The 23,267-nt window shown below is 40.5% G+C and overlaps 1 protein-coding gene across 1 annotated transcript; it reads left to right on the top strand.

Annotated features, from left to right (window-relative positions):
- Positions 1–624: 624 nt before the first annotated feature.
- Positions 625–7,859, top strand: LOC143361617 (cilia- and flagella-associated protein 100). Its single transcript, XM_076801213.1, has 7 exons — positions 625–760; positions 982–1,192; positions 1,487–1,744; positions 1,812–2,172; positions 3,956–4,185; positions 5,899–6,222; positions 7,459–7,859. Exons 1-7 carry the CDS (start codon positions 666–668, stop codon positions 7,774–7,776), a joined length of 1,797 nt encoding a protein of 598 aa, XP_076657328.1. The 5' UTR covers positions 625–665; the 3' UTR covers positions 7,777–7,859.
- Positions 7,860–23,267: the final 15,408 nt, after the last annotated feature.

Below are 23,267 nucleotides of genomic sequence, written 5' to 3'. Positions count from 1 at the left end.
AGCCACTGATTCGGTAGATTCAGTGTTACAATTAAAACAGTTCTCAGTTACTTTGGCTACTTTAATCCTGGATACTAAATACTCCAAACTAGATATTATTTAAGTAATTAGTAACTCTTAGTTACTCCACCTTTTCAACTACTTAAATACTAAACGCCTTACATATCAGATAGTTATTAAGCAGTGTACTCAACAGAGAAAATAGTTCATCGGGTTTAAAGTTAGACCATCCCTAAACACTCCAGACCAGACATTCCCAATCTACAAAATGTAAATCACAAAAAGTTAACAGTTTCCAACTTCTGATCTGCTTACACACTAAACGCCTTGAAAACACATCAGATAATTACAAAACGATGTACTCTGCGGAGAAGATAGTTGACCAGGTTTGAAGTTAGCCCACTAATCGCCTGGTCTAGTGGCTCTCGCTTTAACAGTATTCAATATAGTGAACTGGTCGGTCGCAGGGCTCGGTTTTTGCAGTTGCGAAAGATTAAGCTCTCTTCAAGCCAGGAGAGAGAGAGAGAGAGAGAGAGAGACAGAGTTCAGAAAGTTTTAATCAAATGCGCCGCGTGCCGGCGCGGCGTCTCCTCTCTGTTTTTTCTGAAAAGCGTCGCAGGTGAACGACCGACTAGGTGAAAAGCCGAGCTTGAATAAAGTACGAGATGAATCGAGGAAAAATGACCGATGCGCAGAGATGCTCCAAGCCGACCGGCCGCCGGAAGCGGAAGAAGACCAGCAAGAAACCCGAGTTCTTCAGGTACTCCATCCCTGGAGATCGCTTTTTTTCTCTGGGAAAAGAAAAAAGAAATGATACGATCAGGACGCTGTTCAGATTCATGCATCTCGGTAAAGCTTCTTGGAGCTTTCCCGAGAGAGGAACAGCGACTTCAAAAGTTTGATGCCGTTCTAAATTGATTGGCTACAAGATCCGCGCTATTTCTCACGGATGCTTCTCTCTCTCCCTCTCTCTCTCTGTAGGACACAGTATTATTTCACTAAGGGCCATGAACACTTGGGAGAAGCAATTAACGTGAACAAGGAGCAGTCGCCTTTCGCCCACCCACCTTGCTCCCTCATGTTCTCTTATTTCCAATATTGGAAGGCCAGAAAGCGGTCCGCCGACCTCGAGCGGAGGAAAGGAGTCACCATGGACGTCGAGAAGAACAAAGAATTCCTGCGCACCCTTCGCGTAAGTAGTCCTGAAGAGAATCTCTCCTTCGCCTGCAATTAACAACGGTTACTTTCACGGCTCTCCAGACATACCTTCACTCTCGTCAATTATTCCATTATTTCATCAATTATTTCAGAAGTGGAATAGGCTTCGGATGTCATAGTTTCGGATATTGGAAGTGCTACTATTAATTTTTGTCAACGTGCACACGTTACTCTGCGCACTTATTAACTTCCCCATAAATGCACAAAGCCTGCAGCTTGCTTGTGACGTGAAAATTGCTGGGTTCTTAGCGGTAATTGCTTCAAAAAGGTGGACGTGGACCTGGAAGCGCTGGAGGCGAAGAAGCACAAGGACCCGGACGAGGCGATGGCCATCACCGACGTGGACCCAGGCTTCTTCAAGATGTTCTCGAACCGCGTGGTGAAGGAGAAGTTCTCCGTGACCGAATACGTGGACGACCTTCGCTCGATCTTCAAGGCTCGGTTGCTGGCTGGACAGGAAACGGACGACTGTATACGGATCGATCAGCAATTCGTGGAGGAACAAAGGAGGCTGGACGAGATAAGGGTATCTTTCAATGCCAGTAGAAATATACTTACAGGACACCGCTTGATTTTATCTTTTTACTTCCCAGCGTCGCTACAACAGATATATCAGCGGTTTCGAGGACTTCCTGGCCAAGGATCACGAGATCAGTATGGACATCCTGACCAGAGCCGAGCAGGAGGCAAAACTGTCCCGGGAGCTGACCAACGACAGGAACCAGCTTTCCAGAGAATACGGCCAAGTCAGATTGGACGTCTACCTGTGTGAAGAGAACTGGAGGACGGTGAAGATGTGCCAGAGGTTCCTGTACCAGGTTTCGCCGATGTCCTGGCGGACGGAGCACGATTGGATCCATCGATCCGATTCCGGGGAGTGCGTCGTCACCTCCGACGATTTATTCGGTCGCTACAGAATGATCGAGGAAGTCGCTTCGTTGGACTGCTTGATAGGTGGTCCTTCCATCGTCTTATCACCTGCAATTTACCGGTGGAAATTAGTTTTCTTAGTTTTCATTCAGAAATAAGCAAATTCAGGATCCTCAACTTCTAAATTTTAGGTAGAGGAATCAATCTATGAAACATTTATTTATCACAGGCTTTTCTTAGTTAGGAGTGCTCTAATCTAAAGAACTGATCCTCAACTGAAATTTCAGGTAGAGGAATCAATCAATGAATGAATCAATCAATTTTTAAGAACTGATTCTCAACTTCTAAATTTTAAATAGAGGAGACAATCAATGAAGGAATCAATCAATTTTTAAGAACTGATTCTCAACTTCTAAACTTTAGATAGTGGAATCATTCGTTGGAACATTTATTTTTCACAGGCTTTTCTTAGTTAGGAGTACCCTAATTTAAAGAACTGATCCTCAACTTCTAAATTTTAGATAGAGGAGTCAATCGTTGTAACATTTATTTTTCACAGGCTTTTCTTACTTAGGAGTGCTCTCATTTAAAGAACTGACCCTCAACTTAAATTTCAGATAGAGGAATCAATCAATGAATCAATCAATCAATTTAAAGAAACTAGGTCTCAACTTCTAAATTTTAGATAGAGGAATCAATCGTTGAAACATTTATTTTTCACAGGCTTTTCTTAGTTAGGAGTACCCTAATTTAAAGAAATGATTTTCAACTTCTAAACTTTAGATAGAGGAATCAATCGTTGAAACATTTATTTTTCACAGGCTTCTTTTAGTTAGGAGTACCCTAATTTAAAGAACTGATCCTTAACTTCTAAACTTTAGATAGAGGAGTCAATCGTTGAAACATTTATTTTTCACAGGCTCTCCTTAATGAGGAGTTCCCTAATTTAAAGAACTGATTTTCAACTTCTAAACTTTAGATAGAGGAATCAATCGTTGAAACATTTATTTTTCACAGGCTTCTTTTAGTTAGGAGTACCCTAATTTAAAGAACTGGTTTTCAACTTCTAAATTTTAGATAGAGGAGTCAATCGTTGAAACAGTCATTTTTCACAGGCTTTTTTTAGTTAGGAGTGCTCTAATTTAAAGAACTGATCCTCAACTTAAATTTTAGATAGTGGAATCAATCAATGAATCAATCAATCAATTTAAAGAAACTAGGTCTCAACTTCTAAATTTTAGATAGAGGAATCAATCGTTGAAACATTTATTTTTCACAGGCTTTTCTTAGTTAGGAGTACCCTAATTTAAAGAACTGATTTTCAACTTCTAAACTTTAGATAGAGGAATCAATCGTTGAAACATTTATTTTTCACAGGCTTCTTTTAGTTAGGAGTACCCTAATTTAAAGAACTGATCCTTAACTTCTAAACTTTAGATAGAGGAGTCAATCGTTGAAACATTTATTTTTCACAGGCTCTCCTTAATGAGGAGTACCCTAATTTAAAGAACTGATTTTCAACTTCTAAACTTTAGATAGAGGAATCAATCGTTGAAACATTTATTTTCCACAGGCTCTCCTAAGTTAGGAGTACTCTAATTTAAAGAACTGATGCTCAAAAGTATTCGCTGAGTCACTTCTAAATTAAATTTAGAGTTCTAGGACACAAATTGCAGGCTCCACTGCAGATTAACTCCAGAAAAGCTAAGCTCACAATCGAACTAGAAGTCAATAAATAATTTCACTTTCCAGGGGATAGAAAGTAAACGTTCTTAAAAGTTTGTAACTCGTCGACGCTAAAAGGAGGAGTTTTCTTTCCAGTCTTCCCGGAATGGAGTATATCTTGAGAGTTTGCCTTGATCCTCAGAGATGTTCGAAGAAGACATCATGGCGGACGGTACAACGGAGATGTACTTCGAGGATCCGTTCGACTTGATCCGAGTGTTCAGAGCGATCGAGACTCAGAATCTGAACGCTCTGATCCACGTGGAGTCCTTGGCAGAACCGATGAGCGAGATGATGAGCCAGATCGAGAGCGCCGAGATGCAGATCCAGAACAGAGTCAAGGAACTTAAAAGCTCTATCGCCGAGCTTGAGGTAATCGCTTCGAAAATGGCTGAAATGAACAAAACAGTCAATCAAAAATCAATAATTGTGAGATTCTCAGTAACTATCGACAGCGTTTCCAAATTATCCCAATTAACTGATCAATTCTTTTAGAATCCAAAATTGTTTATCATTTATGTGTAGACTGCGGATCTTTATGCATTTACGGCTTATGGAAATTTTCAAAAAATGCTATAATATAAAATCTGAGAGAATTCAGTACGATTTTTATTTGTTTTGGATCTACAAAGGCTGTTCCCATTAAAAATAGGATTTCATTTCACTTTCTGAAAACTTGTCTGTAAAAATTGGAAATTGCATAAACATCCGCAGTTTATTTACGTGGAAGAAAATCGTCAAGTGTCTTTTAGGTACCCGCACATAGTGTTCCTGATTTCTCAACATTTTTCATTTCTCGAGAAATGAGAAATGAGACTATATTTCTCGATAATTCTCGAGAATTTTTAATAAAATCAAAAAATATTGGGAAACTTTTACCAAACTTTTATAAAGTGAAACATTACGCTTTTGTTTTGAAATGACTTCTTAAGAAGCATAATGCGTCTAATGTAGAATCAGACAATCTACTTCTTTTTCTTTTGTAACAAAATCTGTAGCAGTAGAAAAATTTCTTTCATTTTGTGTGGATGTTGGCTTTATCGTATACAGAACATCCAAAAGTTGCTGAAGATTGGGTGTCCTTTTTCCAGTGGACTACAAAATTTGGAATTCCTTTGTTAGAGTCCGGAATTTATTTTCTTTTGCCGTTAAATTCTTGACACTAAATTCTTGAAGGCTGTCTGCAATTTCGAATTCTAATTGTTTTTCCAGTGATAGTTCCTCATTCTGAGAATCTGAAAGTTTTTCACTATTTTCATAAGAATCATTGTTATATTTTCCGAAAAGTCTGCTTAGAATTTGTTTTGCCATTTTATACATATCTGCCTTTGATGCTAAATAAAAAAATGTATCTTCTGAATCTTTTTGCAGAGACTCTGGATTATGCAGATATTTTATAAGGGATGCAACAATCTTGTCTCTTCTTTTAGATATTTCTTCTTTGATAACAACAAGAAACTCATTACTCAATTCAGTATTCCGTTTTTCTTAAGTTTTAAATAAGAAGTTCAGAGAATTGAAGAATTTATATGTTATCAAATAAATGAGATTCATAAGAATTTTCCTAGATTTAAATTTCTCGAGAAATACTGGAATTTCTCGAGAAATGAGAAATAATCAATTAAAAAATTTCTCAATAAATTCTCGAGAAGGAACACTACCCGCGCATTCGCTGAAGAAACTATTAACATTTCCGCTGCCGCTGACGTGAATGAACGTCGCTTTGAATTCCGTTTCTGGTCGCCGCTGACGTGAATTCGCGCCATTTTGAAAGCTTCTGAAAGAAATGATACAATGTTCACCCTGTTTCTAATAGTTATTTTCACGCTAGTTTAATTATCTAGGGTCAAAGAGTAACATTCAATACGTGCTTCCTGGATGATCCACGGGTCTACTGTAAACGAGTACCAAAATGAAAGCGGTAACAAGAACGGAAAATAAAATGGAGGAAATTGCTGTTCGGTCGAGCAGAGAGATTTCTTCGAGAGAATCTGTTTGAAACAGTTCGAAGCTCCAGGAGGCACGTTCCGGAATTGAAAGAAGTTTAGCAAAGCGCAGGAAGCTGACTCTTTCTTCCGGTGGCAGGCCACCATCTTCGAATTAGAAACGAGGGCCGCGGATTTGGAAAAGCACGCGAACGCGCTGCTCGAGGGAGCTTTTCGGAACGCCGTGTTCTCCGAAGAGGTGCTCCGGTTTCAAGTGTTCATCGAGGACGCCTACGAGAGCTGCGTCGGGCCTAACGACGCCAATCTGGATAGTTTCTCGATGATGAAGTGGATCGAGAAGACCCACGAGGATCTTAATCTGGAACTGGACACGCTGCCGCCGGAAGTCGTTCTGATCTGCGAGAAAGAAGGGTTCAAGCAAGAGCTCAGGGCTATGAGGGAGACCGAGGAAGCCGCTAGGAAGGTCAGAGGATACCAAAGTTCGATCAGTATAATCCTCCAGATTTTCCCTCCTCGTGGCCGGGGACGGTTAACGATCGAGGTTGCCAGTTCGAAGCCATTTTATTTTATCGTTGGACAGTTCGGGGGTCGTCGGGAGCTTGCAAGCTTGCAGGGAATGTTCGCGGAGAAATTTAGACTGAGATTAAAATTCAATTTTGTTTTCTTGACTTTTTAATGGGGTTTTTATGAAACGTGGGTGATTATCGGAATTTCTCGCGAGTTTAATGATCGAGGACTTCGTTCCAACCCTCGTACGTTCGTCAGGGTGAAAATTCACCTATTTTATTGTTCTCAAGCACTGCAGAAATATTTCATTTGTTTTTCTTCGCGTTGGAAGACTCTTCAGTACACCTTCTTTACAATGTGACGTTATAAGTGAAACATAGTTTGCTCGTTGAAAGTGTAAAGCGAAATTGGATGAAATACTATTCCGGAAGCTTTTGTGCAACCATTTCTAGGGAACTACGTGGGTTAACTACGTGCAACAGTTAAAACTGTTAAAACAAAATTACATTCACCAACTTTCAACATGCATGAATATTTTTACGATTGTGTTTCGGCCAACTTCGAATCGGCCATTTTCGAAAATGGCAAATATCAATGCAACGAGTAAATCCCAGAGCTTGCAAGCTCCAACCAGCATCAGAGTGCAATTTAATCTAGACCCTTGGAAGTTTCAACGACAATGTGATCAGTAGACTGCGAATTTCATGCATTTGTGAGAAAACTGAGTGGGAGAAATTTAACCCTTAGCCCTCGAATGGCGACTGTAAGGCGCCACTAAAAATTGCTGTATCATTATTCGAAATAATTTTTACATGATTAAATTCGTTTGTATTCAACGAATCACTAAACGCTTCAGTATAACACGAAAAAATATATATAGAAGGGAAATATTCTAGGTCGGAAGAAATGTTTGGAGTTCAAATATCTTCGAGTGCAAAGGGTTAAAACTGTCGGAACATTGAAACCTCTAGAGGGGTAATTTTCAATTTTAAAAAAATTGTTAAAGCAAGAAATAATTTCCCAAGCGGCCCCAGGCTCCTGCAACCGATGCAAACAATTTTTATTTTGCATAAAGATCCGCAGTCTAGGTTTGTCATTTAGCTTGGAGGTCTAGAGGTGTGTCATTTATCGGGCAGTGATTAAAATTGGAAATCAAGTGGTAGGTCCGATGGTTCTCTCTCTGTCCCCGCAGTTCGAGCTTATGCATCGATTACTGGACTCCCTGAAGCGTGTCATGGAGCCACCGGCGATAAAGAGTCGGCCTCTGGTGTGGCGTTCCGAGCCAGCGACTCAAAGGGCCAGGGCAACACCGCCGCCCCCGGTGCCGACCGACGAGGAGTGGCAATATTTGACCTTTTTCACCAACTACTGCCACGACGAAGACTTCACCGAGTATCGCGTCAAGTTCCCCGACGATTTCGACCTAACCTTCCAGTCGAAACAGCCGGAAGACGCCGAGGAAGTCGCCGAGGAAACCGCCGAGCCCGATAAGGAGCCCGAGGACAAGTGATCCTGGCGACTAGCTCGTCGTCGATGATGCTCGTCGTGGAGGCTGTACGGCGATGTTAACGACCGGCTGACACAGGTAGTAGTTGCTAGAAGATAACTATGCAAATTCGTAATTTCACATGGCGATCTGTGGAAAAGAGAATGAAACAGGTTCGATTCTTATAGCGTGTTGTTTGCTTGGAGTAGAATAAAATGGTACTGAAAAATGGCAGGGCGATTTTTGCGGAGTTAATTTTTATATCCTTGGTGGTCCAGGTCTCAGACATTTATTTATAGATCAAATTATAACAGTATTATAAGTCTTATTGACAATTTTTCATCCGAGATAGTGGTAGAATAATTTTGACCTTCGGTACATACTGCTAGTCCTTGATGGAGAATAAAAATTCTCAAGAGAAATGGGAGCTGAAAGCAGAGGCTTTGCTTTGTAAAATGAGCTTTGGGCACGAGCCAAGGATTCTTTAAAAATTTCAGTCAATTGGTCAACTAGATCTTGCGACGTCGTGGCAACCGTTTCGAAAAAGGTGGCTCCGAGAGAAGCAGAAGATTCAACTATTAACACAGTGAATTCTCGGTGTAAATGATATTCTTGCAAGTGGGGGCGTAGAGAAAATATCACCTTTGTTTTATTAAATGGAATGTCCAATGTTCCATGCTCGCTTTCGATAGATTATTCCGAGTATAAAAGTACTAAAGCGTATTTGTCCTGAAACTTGCCGTTGCTAAGATATTTGATTGTTTACATTCTATTACTTTCATTATGGAACGTGTTCAAGGATATGCTCACTACGTCAAATGTAAACATTGCTAGGCTTTCGCCTAATAAGAAAATACGGAGGAAGCTCCCAGAATCCTCTACATCCACCTCGGCTCTCTAAATATTCGCTCGATTTCGGTTTCAGTAATGGTAGATTTTAAAGCAGAGAATGCACACACACACAATTCTCTAAATCTTGGCGATCGTTGATGGTTTAATCATGAATCATTTCGAATGGAAGCATTTCTGAACAATTTTTCAGTGCACCGAATGCTCATGCTTCTCGATCCTTGGTGGACGAGGATTTTTCAAAATATTAAAAATCTTTTTAAAATTCTAGGATGAAGAAGAACTTGAAGAATAAGATACATGGTTCTCACCTCGATAACATTCCGACATACAGTGTGTCCGACGAGCTCTGTCCACTTGAATATCTCGGTTGTTTCAAGCAATGCGAGAAAATGTTACTTACAGAAGTTGTACGGTTTAAGAAACTACATAATAAATGATATTCTTGCAAGTGGAGGCGTAGAGAAAATATCACCTTTGTTTTATTAAATGGAATGTCCAATGTTTCATGCTCGATTTCGATAGATTATTCCGAGTATAAAAGTACTAAAGCGTATTTGTCCTGAAACTTACCGATGCTGAGATATTTGACTGTTTTCACGAAGAATGTTCGAAATGTCGGCCATCTGCAGCGATGCAACGTTGTAGTCTTTGAACTGTTGCGTCTCTAACAAGTCTTATTGTTGGAGCGTCTATTGTAGCACACGCTGCGATAATTCGTTGCTTCGTATCTTCCGGAGTCGTTGGTGCATCTCGATAAACAATACTTTTCAATGTTCCCCACAAGAAAAAATCTAGGGGTGTTCAATCTGGACTTCGTGCTGGCCATCAAATAGTGCCACCGCGTCCTATCCATCGATTTCGGAATATTTCATTAAGTATACTTCTCACACTTCGAGCGTAGTGTGTTGGACATCCATCGTGCTGATGCCACATTGTCCGACGAACGCTTAATGGCACGTTTTCTAATCAATTTGGCAATGTATTTCTTAAGAACGTATCATATTTTTGACCGGTAAAAGTGCCGTCAATGAAACGAGGCCCAATTATTTGTTGCCCTATGATTCCACACCATTAATGGACCAGTGTCTTTGATGATCAATTTCTCGTAGCCAGCGAGGATTTTGTACCGACCAATAATGCGCGTTATGTAAATTAACGCGCCCAGTGCTGGTAAAAGTAGCCTCATCGGTAAATAGTATTAAAGAGAAAAAAAGTGGATTGATTTGTAGCTGCTCTTGAGCCCATTCACAAAATCTAACACGATTTACATAATCCGTGTCATGTAATTTCTGGTGAAGGCTAATGTGCTACGGATGATACTTGTGACGAGTGAGAATTCGTGATGCACTACTTTTGCCGACTTCAGATTCGCGCTGAATCTGACGTACACTGATACGAGGATTACGATGTACCATTGCAACAACATTAATTTCATTATCTTCGTCACTACATACAGGCTTTTCACGAACAGCGAGACTTCAAGTTTCTTTTAATTTTTTACACAATCTTTCAAAAATCTTGTGCGAGGGGCATATGTGCCCATAATTATGAAAGTGGTCTAAGTCATATATTTCTTGTTTCGAGATATTTAATGAATTGCATTTGAATAAATTAAAAAATATTTTTACATTATGCGACATTTTAATTTATAATTTTATTAGTCTTGATTCATGGAAATTTATTATGAATATGAAATTTTGTGTGAATTTCATACGAAAATGTTGTTTTTCAATCTTTCAAAAATCTTGTGTGAAGGGCATATACAGTTTGGATATCTTTCACCGTACAAATTTCGAGCCACAATTGCGTTTCTCTTAGTTTCTCGATAAATTAGAAGCATCTCGTTCTTCGAATGCAAATATTGACTATATTATGTTCACAAACTGAGAAATTGACTGGTTTTCTATTTCACAATTACTGTAATTATAAAAACGCTTTCGTAGGAAATTATTAAATTAACTTCTTCATTGAAGCACATATTGATTTAACACTAGGTTTACGGAGCACTAGAAGTGAATATTTTACATTACTTCATAATAATAAGAAGAATGTGTCTATTTAAGTTTTTAGCCATCTTTTAGATAACATATACCTAAAGAAATAAATTTGTTGAGTAATTCCACGTAGGTGGATCTTCACAATCTCAATAATCGTAAATTAAAAATATTAGAATCCGTCATTTTGACGGGTCCCGTAAACCTAGTGTTGAGTAAATTCAATCTTCATCCTTCTATAAGACGTTTCATTTTTATATGTTTTATGGTTGGTAGATTTATTGTGAAATCGCGGAGCGGTGCTAGAATTTTGCGCCGGTGGATTCGGGAATTGCCAACCGAAGCGTCGAAAAATTAATTTGCCCGAAGCCGGAAGTTGTTCGAACATAAATTACGGCAACGTCGGCCGCAAACATCGAGCGAACGTAAACACGTCCGCTCGCGGTATTACGAAAAAGCTGATCGGACGATAATTAACGGGGCAAAGTAATCGGATATTAATTATCGAGCGTAAACGCGAAGCAAACACAGATTTGCTTGTTCGGTGTGTAAACAGAGAGGCGCGGTAAGTATTGATTTTCCATGGGGGTTGCGGAAGACGCGTATCGCGGTGCCATTTCTGACGTACACCTTCAACCTCGTTCCATTTTTTACCGGACCACTCGTGAAATTGCTTCGACCCTTTTCTTCTAAACTCTTTCTCTCTCTCTCTCTCTCTTTCTCTCTCTCTCTCATCTGTTTCTGCTCGCAACCCTTTCTCCCGTTTTCTGTGTACCGAGTGCACCGTGCACGTCTTTCTCATCTGTCATCCGGCTGTGTTTTTCTCGCACTCGTCCCAGGGTCCTCTGGGAGAGAGGATGCAAAGGAAGAAGCCGAGTACAATTCTACGTGGCACTGTGGCTCCACGGAGTAATCCGGAGTTATGGAAACCCGCGGAAGAATCGCTGCGACGAGCTCGAGAACCACGAAGACCAAACACATTCTGTTAAATTCGAGACGCCCTTCGCTGTTTCTCGTCTGACTGAAAACGAGACCGTACAGAGATGTTGTATATAGACAATTTGAAAAACAGCCTTCTCTGTTTCATACAAAACAAGCGGGCTTTTCAATCCGTGTTCGAAAACGTTTACACGATTCGCTACCACCACCTGTTCTAATCCTTTATCAACGCATTATCTACCGGTGATCATTCCATAATTTTTTAAAGTCCATAGCTCAAGGATTTTTTAATAGATCTTTCAACAACAATAACAATTTCACTCGCAAACTAACAAGCCATCCTCAGTAACGCAATCTAATCATCTCATTTGGAATTACGGTGATTTCTCTGTATATGTCGCCAAGACCCGGATGATAAACGTCGCGGAATTATCCCCAGTACCGCGGGGTGTATCCGGGATATAATAATAATTGGTTAACCGAGTCATTGGTTAACCGTCGAATCCTTTGATAAATAATATCGTATAAAATTCCAAAGGAATTTGCTGCGTCAGTGATTCATGAAAAGGTAAAGGAAGGATCGTAATTAATATTATCGAACCTCGCGGAACGACTTTGTTCAGCTCCATTATGTAACGCACGCAGCTCAAGGGCAAACGGAACGCGTGAACAGCGGAGACCGGTTGCAGAAGAGCGACGCCAACATCCCCCCGGACGAAGAATTGATTCGCATGACGGATGTCAGGGTTGAGCCGACAAGGTACACGAGGATTTTTAGGTCGGCCTTGATAGGCTGTCTCGAGACTGTCGTCTCGACACTCCGGAGTGCCACAAAGGGAACTGAAAAGGTGAGGGTGGCTCGAGCCACGTCGAGGACCACGTGTCTGCTGCCGATTCCACTCCGGGAACGGAAGCGTCGAGGGCAGGACAGTTGTGTATCGTCGCGAACGATCCTTAGAGATCTACCAGACCTCTTTTCACCGTCGAGTTTGCCGACGCTAATCGCGGCAACGCATACTGGTCTAAAACGCGAAAAGTTACAGTTTGCCAAAAAATCAACTGTCTCGTATTGACTTATGTCGAATGCTTATTGCTTTCTAAATATCCACCAACCTTGACAATGAAAAAATTAATAAAATTTAATAAATACCATTACTGTAATAAACGGTCAAAGTTGGAAGTTTTGAAGACAGCCTTCCTCATGGACCTTTTCTTCTTTGAGATGCCGTGACGATCCTTTTTAATAGTTTCCTTCCAATTTTTTTTTAAACGAAAGGTTCATCTTTAAGCTGTAAATTACCATCGTCGATTAAAAATTACTATTCATAATGTATTAAACATGTTACGCCAAATGCAACGTAGAAAATTTTCAAAATTCTTAAGACTTCGCTAGGAATATCTTCTGTATCATATGAGATCATAGAATTTTACAAAATGGAGTATTTTCAGCATACTTTCTTCTACACAATCATGCAAGAATTATTTCCCATCTCGTCCCATATCGCAAGTTATTATTGTTTAAAGTCACCCGCGTCCGTGCGGCTGTGCGCATAGGTCCTCGGACAGCTCAGTATACTTTGTCCATTAGTTCAGTATATCTTCCAAGACAGAAGAGATCATGGAATTTTACAAAATGGAATATGTTCGGCACACTCTCTTCTATATAAATTATTATATGAATTATTTCCCATCTCGTCCCATATCACAAGTTATTATTGTTTAAACTTGCCCGCGTCGGGACGCTTTGACGACTAAAAAACAGTTTAGGCACTAAACTAAATTTTATTTAAAGAGCGATTTTCCAAAAATTTAGAGGAATAATATATTTACTGAGTTGAATGTGTTTCTAAAAGTTGTTAAGTTTGTAAGTATATTTAAAAAATCAAAGCTCGAACATTGCGGATCCCCTAGAAAAATTGCAACTTCTGCAACGAAAGATTTTAAGCGGTGGAAGACCCTGAAGCAATCTGGAGCTTCTTAAAATTCGCAGAGCACCATCGACAATCCCCCACCGACCGCAAAGTCTCGGAAAAGCTGAAGAGCTAGCAGCATTGTTTAAAGATGCCGAGAAATGTTTAAAACCTCAGCGACGAGATCAGGAAAGAATTCGAAGAAGCCGACAAAATCTGACTTCGACAAAATTATACATCTACCAAGTTCCCCTCAAATTCCCACGGCTTCCCGAAGACGCTGAAGAGTCCCTATCGGTCTCCAGATTCGACGAAACCGATCGACCAAAGGGCTTAAGGTCGGAGTACTTCCGGGAGGCTGAAGAACTCGACGAAGTCCAGTACAAAATTCCAAACCCCCGACCTCCTGGTTCTTCAGGATTTCCCGAGCGGCTTCCCAAAGGCGCTGAAGAGTGCTTAGATCGTAGGCAAACATCCTCGGAGCTGCGTCAGCAGAGAAACCGATCTCGAAGGAACCGATCGGTCAAAGAGGCCAGGCTAGGTCGAAGAGGGCATCGTCGGAGGCAATGTTTTCTCGTCGACGTCTTCCGGTGACTCCAGGACGAGAGGGCGAGCACACAGGGCGAGCAAGGAAAAAGAAGAGGTAGGGAAGACTGTGGAGTACCGGTCCCCAGAAGAATGGCCGCCGTTCCCGTGGAAATCGGCGCTGGAAAGCCCGGATTTTGCGTACTTCGAGGAGGCCTTTCGAGATTATCCCCATGGCAACGAGGATTGCTCGATAGCAGACAGGCTAGGGTACTCTTCAACGAGCCCTCTCCCGCCTCCTCCCCTCTTCTTCTCCCTTTTTCCCAACCGTTTCTCTCCCTCTCTCTCTCTCTCTCTCTCTCTCTCCACCGGTCGCTCTTGATCGCCCGTCTGTTTTCAACCCCCTCCGGTGCAAACGGCTGCTTTCGCTCGTTCTCCTCCTTCTTTTTCTTTTTTTTTTTTAGCACGCACACCGCGTCCTCGCGTGCATTTTGCCCTTTACCGCGTCCCTACCGGGACCAAACCCGCGCTATATTATTCACCATTCAGCTGTCCGTGAACTCTCCGCGGCTAGAAGAGGGCCTTTTGTCTCGGCGCCAACCACTCATCCTCGCGTTCGAGCCGCCCACGCCTCGTCTTCCCGCCGAATCTTCGCGAGCTGTCTTCGTTATCTTCCCACGGGCTCGCTCTGAAAAGAACCGAGCGTTTGGCGAGTCGTTGCACCTGCTCCGAGTCGTCCGCTAAACGATCCAGCCTCGTTTCGTTGTCAACAACCTGCGTTTTCCATGCTCGGAGACGCTCCAAATACGATCGCAATTGTTCACATTCAAGCAGGTGTAGCTTTATGGAGAAAGAAAAAAACAATGAGTACAGCAATCTATCTAGGCTCAGTTTACAGAGCGGAGCATCCACTTTCGCCCCCTTGTCTTCCTTCACCTTGAAAAAATTGTTTACACATTAGACATTTTAATATTGCGTGGGACATCGACGTTCAAATTTAGGACTCCACAGTCCACTGAATCATAGGTGAGAAATTGTTTATGACGAAGCTATTGCAATTTTAAAAGAAAAATTGTAGGCTGGTGTATCTAGGGTTATTCTACGGGGTAAAGCGCCTACTTTTAATTGACCCGTTCGCAGGCCAAATCGATTAACTCCAGTTATTGAAATATTTTAAATTTAAGTGTCAATGAATTTGGTTCAAGATGAGAGCTTAAGGGCGAAGTTCGCAGATTTTCGACCTTGCCAGGGAATTTCGCCCTCGTGTGATCATTAGACTGTGGATTTTATGCATCTATGGCAAAAATAGTCAAATGCAATTCAAAATGAAGAGTATCAATACATTACTACCAACCTACACAAATTGTTCAGGGAAGAAGGGCGTTCCTGGATGACCCCGGTTCTTGCAGCGACTGCGCACAATTTTTATTTTGCATAAAAGATCCGCAGTCTAGCGATCATTTTTCAACGTTTGTAGTTACAACCAATTGCAATCCAAAGAGATTTTTGTTCGCTCATTGTCTAGCAAACTAGACGGTCTAACGTCTAAAAAAGATTCAAGTCATTTGGAGCAACTTTAAAAAAGTTATACGATTCTGAAGAGTGTCCACTTAATATCGTCGTATGTACACTCAAACGCTATTCGAACTCGATCACGATTGCTCGGGTGTCTTATAACCGCGAGAAACAATCAGCTGAACCCACAGCAGGACACTGCTCAAACATTCAGAGCCAAGACCCCGTAGATTCGCGATAAGGTAGAGTGTCCACGTTACCGACAAAAATAGGCGAAAAATGGTTTCACGCGCCTCAACTTTTCGTCCTTCTATGAGAATATTTTTCGCTGGGAAAGGGCTCGTTCGAAAGAGGAAGGTTCAATCTAGCGTCCAGTAGCTTCCCTAATAATTTTAAAAAAGCCGGCCAGTCATAAGAGCCAAGACTCCGTAGATTCGCGATAAGGTAGAGCGACCACGTTACCGACAAAAATCGGCGAAAAATGGTTTCACGCGCCTCAACTTTTCGTCCTTGTATGAGAATATTTTTCGCCGGGAAAGGGCTCGTTCGAAAGAGGAAGGTTCAATCTAGCGCGCGCTGGTCACGAGCTGACGAGATTATGCGGATATTTGGTGATATAAGCGTTAGAAGTAGGCCAAAAATTGACGATGCGCGTGCCGCGGAATCCAAGCATTTTTATGCCGTTGGATGAGTTTTCTGGATGAAATCGAGAGTAGCGCGCGCTAGAAAATATCTCCGGCTACAAATTGAGCTATATTTTGTCTTGATTCTCTGCGAAATAAAGCCAAAAACTTGAAGCACGTTTCTGGCGTCGGAATTCATGATATCGATAATACAGAGCAAAAAATGTGACAAGTTTAGTCACAGACTTAGGACCCGTCGGATCGAGACCAAGACGGATCTTAAGTCAGTGGCTGAAGGCTGTGAACGGAAATTATACAAGTTACCGATCTGCTGACTCTGCAAAAGTCACGTGACTACCCTTGGCTCTTAAACTGCTTGATCGATCTATAGCCATAAATTGCCTAAACTCGTACTCAAACTATACAAACGATTAACTACTCAATCCGACCATAATCCCCAAGAAAACTGTCCAAACTCGGACACTACTCACTCAACAGCAACCAAACTAGACAATAATGACCTAAAGCAGCCATCAACCACTAGGATTGATTCCACAATCAAACGGGCATTATTTCGTCTAAGAGTCAGTCACCAGAACGGCGCAACTGACTCCTAACGAGAATTTTCAATGTTTTTGGTCAATTGGAAAATGGTCAATGTTTAGACTGTTGTAACTTTAAGAAGAAAAATCGTATCGCCATGTACTTGGCCTTATTTTACGGATCAAAGCCTGTACTTTCACATCCTGTACTTGTACTTTTGCAATAAAAATTCCCTAACTCAAAAAAAAAATGTACCGAAAATGGGCGAGACGAGGAAGAGTAGCGGTACCGAGGTTGTTATGCAATCTAGCTAGACAATAATGACCTAAACCAACCATCAACCACTAGGATTGATTCCACAATCAAACGGGCATGATTTCGTCTAAGAGTCAGTCACCAGAACGGCGCAACTGACTCCTAACGAGAATTTTCAATGTTTTTGGTCAATTGGAAAATGGTCAATGTTTAGACTGTTGTAACTTTAAGAAGAAAAATCGTATCGCCATGTACTTGGCCTTATTTTACGGATCAAAGCCTGTACTTTCACATCCTGTACTTGTACTTTCGCAATAAAAATTCCCTAACTCGAAAAAAATGTACCGAAAAGGAGACGAGGAAGAGTAGCGATACCGAGGTTGTTATGGTTGTCGAGGGAATGAAACGCGCCCTTTCCGTTTTCCGGGGGAGGAACGTGGGCCCGCGACGTGTTAGAATTATTCAGAAGGGTTGCGGAGAGTTGCCAGAAACAAGGAAGTCCGATGCAATTACGATTTTCCCCGGTCGAAGACGTTCTTCGTTGTATTAAGCGGGAAGACGCTAAGAGCTCGCGCCTGCTTTCGCCCTCGTCGTCGTCTGCCGTCCAATTTAATGAACCTAATTAACCCGAATGTGTAGCCAGGAGGGACAAGCCGACGCCAAGTTCGCTGACCCGAAAGCTCCCTTGGATTAACACGTCGCGTGGTACTCGGCGAAACGCATCGGCGAAACTTATTTTTGGAATCGATCTCTCGTTCCGGGGTCGAAATTCGCGCTGCGCGTTCGTTCGCTCGCTCGCTCGCGAACGCGCAGCGCGAGGAAAGCGAGAGTCGTTGAAAGTTCACCGCGGCGGCGGCGGCGGCTTGGGAAAAAGAAACAGACGCTCGTTAATTATAGTTGTCGTTAACAACGAGATCGGTGGCTCGGTTTTCTAGGCCTCGTGAGAAAGTTTACGGCTCGCCGAGCCCGCTCGCGCCGAACGCTTTGTCCACGAATTAAGACCCATTAACGCTAAACGCACCACCACCGGTCGAATGACCGGTTCTAGATTTTTTGTTTGACCATTTTTGAAATTATAGAGATGCTCTCATGATCAATGATTCAATAAATATCTTTAGTAGAGCACGCATTGCGATAAGAACCGCGCAAAGTCTAAATAAATTAAATCTTGTCATTTTTATAAGGCAACATGTACCTGTTACGTTTAGACGTTTAGTGTTAAGAAGTGTGTTGCGCACTGTGCTCGCGCTTCCGACATTAGGTTAAGGGACCCAATTACTGTGGGGGTACCAATTACCGTGCCTATATTAATTATACTTATTTTTAAAGCATAATAAATATTAAAAATGAGTATATCTCATATCTAGTAACTGATTTTAATAAAAATAATTTAATATCTCTTTTTCAATACTCATGATGCTTTAAACATATGTGTAGATAATACAGACACAGTAATTGGGTCCCTCACTACCGATGTTTGTTTCACAATTTTTCAAGGTCTAGGGGTCCAAGGCTAACATTTTTTCAAGAGACCCTTCAACTGCTAATTTTTATCGTAAACCAACAAGCCACTTCCTACATAGTAATCTAATAATTTCGCTTGGGATTATTATGAAAGAAAAGATCTTTAAGCTCCCTTTCGGTACAGCACAATTATTGAAACTCCCATTAACAGTCTTCCGGTAGATAATGTGTTAAACAGTGTGAGATGAATAACGTCTTATTCTTAAAGTCTTAAGGAATCTACGAAAGTTGCTAATCTCTTCTTATCATTCTACTAGCTTAACAACAAAGAAGATTGAATTGGGATATTGAGAAATATACCAGGATTCATACTCAGTAGGAAAAGATACGTCAAAGCTTTTGATAACTTGGTAACAAGGAAGAAGATTCAATTGAGACATTGGAGAATACAGGAGGATTCCTCTGGACTGTAAAAGGATAAACCGGAAGTCTTTGAGAGACCAAAGAATTTATAAATCTAGCACGACGACGCTTTCATTCTAAAAGCGTTCGAAGATCCGAGAAGAAATTCGGAGAATTTTGGGAACCGTGGATTCCAGCCAGTTGAAAGGATCTAGGACGCTCTGGAGGATCGCAGGATCTCTCGAAGTCTACGTAGAACCCTTCGGCAACTTCAACGTAGCTGGCGAAGATATTCTTAGAATTCCGAGCTCTCCGAGGATCCTAGAAGATTGAAACAATTTTCTGAAGTCTAGAGGATCTTGCGAGATGCATTTTCGCCTGTTACGCAATTTTGAAAATTGGTAAACTTCTGTTTAATCATCTCGAGTCAATTCCCTCAATTTCTCTTATTTCAATTCAAACTATAATCATTAACCATTCCCAAATAAATGTCCCTGGACTTCGTAAACAATTCCGAGGGTGTTCCAAGGTTCCCAAAGAATCTTCTAGTTTGACATTTTTCTCGAGTTGCGAGGGTCCCGGTGAATTCATTTGCGATTTAATTGTCGCTGGAGTTGCCATCTCGACACGAATGGCCTCTGCGTCGTTTAAATAACTTGGAATATGCACGCTGACTCAAGATCTTCAAAAGATCTTCCTTCGGTTCAAGGTTTCCGGAGAATTTCCACGTTCGCCTGACTCTGACGTTTTCCTGCGCGATATCTCGCAGTATATCTCGGATTTATTTGCGATTTAATTGGCGCGCGAATTGTTAGGCTCGCGAAATGACTGTCTCCGGGCCCGGTAAATACCTCGCCGCCAGGCATCGCGATGCTTTCATCCGGACAACATTTTCACCGAATACTGTAAATAGTCCTAGTTGGCGTGGAACCGGGGCCGCCGTATTGAAACGCGTGGACGAGTAGCACTCGAGACAAAGGGCTCTTTTATTCAGAGTTCACGGACGGCTGAATAGCGAATAAAGTAGTTCACCAGGACTACGGAGATCCATTGTTCAAAATTGCCTAGTCTGTGTTGGATTAGCAGATTCCCTTCTCCGCGTTTTTTTTTCCATGGATACGGAAGGAACGCGATGCCGCTGGAAATTGTACAACCGCCCTCGGTACAGTGTCCGACAACGATTCTTCATGCTCCGGGCAATTTCATCCTTTTTGCGCTGTTGAATCATCGCAATCATTTTTTAGTGTGCCTCCACATTTTTACAGTTTGCTAAACTCGGTGCAAAAATACATCTCAGCCCGTGACTCTTCAATCTTCTTCCTTTGACTGAAAGACAAATTGGTTAGAAGTGAATTTTTGTTATTTTTAAAAATAATGGGGTTTTTATGCATTCGCTTTTTTAGAAATGATATACGAAAAATGTTTCAATTAAATATTTATATTTTCTTGTTAGTTACTAGAGTGCGTGTAGGATGAAAATCTTTTATGGCACATTTAGGACGATACATGGAAAATTTATGATACATTTGCTAACAAAGATTAGGGACATTCTTAACCCCTTGCACTATTATTTATATTGTGATTGTAAGGATTACAATTACATTCAGAATTTCATAGAAGAAAAGATTTATATCTACTATCTTTATATCTAAAGAGTTTATATCTACTGTATGCTAATGTTTTCTTCAGAGGATGTATATCAACTACAACGAAATAGAATTTTTTTCCGGCTTAAAGGAAATTAATAACATACTTATTTATTAGGCTCTGTTTAGAATCACGAGTCTGATTCTAACGAGAGTCATTTTTGTGTTTCACCTAACTCGAGCATCTAAAATATCTCGCTTGTTTTTTATGATAGTAAAAATTGCAGAGGAAAATATTAGTTGGTCGAATATTGTAGTAGGCAAAAGAATTTGTTCAAGGTTATACTTTTTGAGATTTCAAGGTCATCGAAGTTTTTCTAAATGGAACGATATATTTTTATTATCGCTATACGATAGCTGAGGTCAAGACGAATCCAACGACCTGTAATATTATGATAGGCAAAAAAATTTGTTCAAGGTTATATTTTTTGAGATTTCAAGGCCATCGAAGTTTTTTTTAAATGGAATGATATATTTTTGTTATCGCTACACGATAGCCGAGGTCAAGACGAATCCAACGATCTGTAATATTATGACCTTCGCGTGACCTTGAGTTTGTTATCACCAACGATTCCACACCATACATTTACACTCCATGGACGCTGGCGTTCAACTTGTCGAAGCCATTTCGGGTTTTCAGTGCACCAATAATGCGTATTATGTGTGTTCAGTTGTTCATGGTTAGAAAAAGTAGCTTCGTCGGTAAAGAGAACGTCATGAAAGAAATGTTCATTTCTTTGTATTTGCTGCAATGTCCATGTACAAAAAGCAACACGATTCTCAAAGTCGTTGCCATGAAGCTCCTGATGTAAGGAAATATGGTATGGATGAAATTGATAACATTGTAATATTCGGAACACACTTGCTTTGGAAATGCCTAAAGAACGTCCAATTTTTCGATAACTTGTAGTAGGATCAATATTGACTGTAGCCAATAGAAAAGTTTCGGCATCATCTCCAGTAGCAAACTTCGATCGTTTTCTGTTCAGTGATTTAATACTCCTTGTTTTACAAAACAATTGAACTACGCGGTCAAAACCTTGTAGAGAAGAATGATTTCTCCCAGGCTATTTTTCTGCGTACAGTTGAGATGCTTGTACCGAGTTATTTTTTGCCTCACCATAAACTAAAAACATGTCTATCTTTCCTGCATCACTGTACACCATCGTTTCAGAGAAGACACGTTATCGTTCACAATCGAATAAATCCCGATGAATTTCTGAAACGTACTGATTAGGGTCAACGAAACGAGAAGAATTTGTATCAGTGTTTACAATTTATTGTGAGCGTGTTTACAGTCATTAATCAAGGTTCAAGAACATTTCTTGGATCCCTAGGGAGATCATGTCATCGTTATTTCACTATTTACATCAAGTGTCTTACTTTTATGAATTTCTCGTACTCAAGGTCACGCGAAGGTCATAATATTACAGGTCGCTGGATTCGTCTTGACCTCGGCTATCGTATAGCGATAATAAAAATATATCGTTCAATCTAAAAAAACTTCGATGACCTCCGAATCTCAAAAAATACAACCTTGAACAAATTCTTTTGCCTATCATAATATTTGACGAACTAATGTTTTCCTCTGCAATTTTTTTCCATCATAAAAAACAGGCGAGATATTTTAGATGCTCGAGTTAGCTGAAACACCCTGTATATTGAAGGCAAGGGGTGAATTTAATTTGATTGTAAAGGACCTTTTAATAAATATTTCTCCGTCCTGATTATTTGCAGAATCATTCACGAACATTGAGGCTTGCAAACTTCCTGCAATCATAACAAGAGTATACAAAACGAAGCACAAAAGTACACAACAAAAAAACTATTGTTTACCCCTTGGCACTCGAATGGCGACTATGAGGCGCCATTAAAAATTGCTGTATCATTATTCAAAATATTTTTTACATTATTATTATAATGTAAAAAATATATTTGAATGTTAAATTTGTTTCTATTTAATAAACTGCTAAACATTTCAGTATTGTACGAGTAAATTGCACCATTTTCGTACGTATAACATGAAAAAGATATACAGGGTGTCCCACATAAATGGGAACACCTAAACATCTTTTGTATTTACAGTCCTATCAGAAAACTTCAGAGGACAAAGTGACACTATTGCAGGGGCAATATAATGGTGAAGAAAAAATTTTTTATGTCGTGTTTTTTAATGAAATTTCAAGGTCACCGATGTTTTTTTAAATGGAATAGTATATTTTTTTTTACGATAGCATGATAGACAATAAAAAACTGAATTTAGTGGATACCAGCTTTTTGACCTGGAAATGACCTTGAGCAAGAATAATCATGTTGAAGCGGATGAAATGTGGAAGTTTAAAACTGTATCATTGAGATCGTTAACAGAAGGTTAATCGGTTAGAATAAGTACGTTGTTCCTTCTGCATTATTCGAGTTCGAAACGTGAAAGTGATAACAATGCGTTATACTGTACAGGAACGAATCGATATGGTTTTCACTTATGGCGAAAGCCACCAATCTTCGAGGCAAGCAGTACGTTCGTATCGTGAAAAATTTGTGAATCGTATTTGTCCTTCGTTACACGCATTTTCCGTCGTGCTAAAACAATTTAAAAATACCGGTAGTGTAAGTTCTAAAAATCGTAATAAACAAAGAATTGTAACTCACGAAGAAAATAGAATTAATATCCTAGCTGCAGTATCTAACGATCCACATGTAAGCTTGCGACAACTCGAACAAGAGTCCGGTATTAGCAGAAGTAGTATTTCACGAATACTGCAAATAGAAAAGTTTCACCCATATCACTTGAGTTTACATCAGGAATTGTCTGTCATTGCATAAATGAGGATGGTCAACATTTCGAAC

The sequence above is a fragment of the Halictus rubicundus genome, chromosome 1 (assembly GCF_050948215.1).
Source record: "Halictus rubicundus isolate RS-2024b chromosome 1, iyHalRubi1_principal, whole genome shotgun sequence".
Taxonomy (NCBI): domain Eukaryota; kingdom Metazoa; phylum Arthropoda; class Insecta; order Hymenoptera; family Halictidae; genus Halictus; species Halictus rubicundus.
Note: the sequence above shows the minus strand (reverse complement) of the source record. Positions and strands in the feature narration are given on the sequence as shown.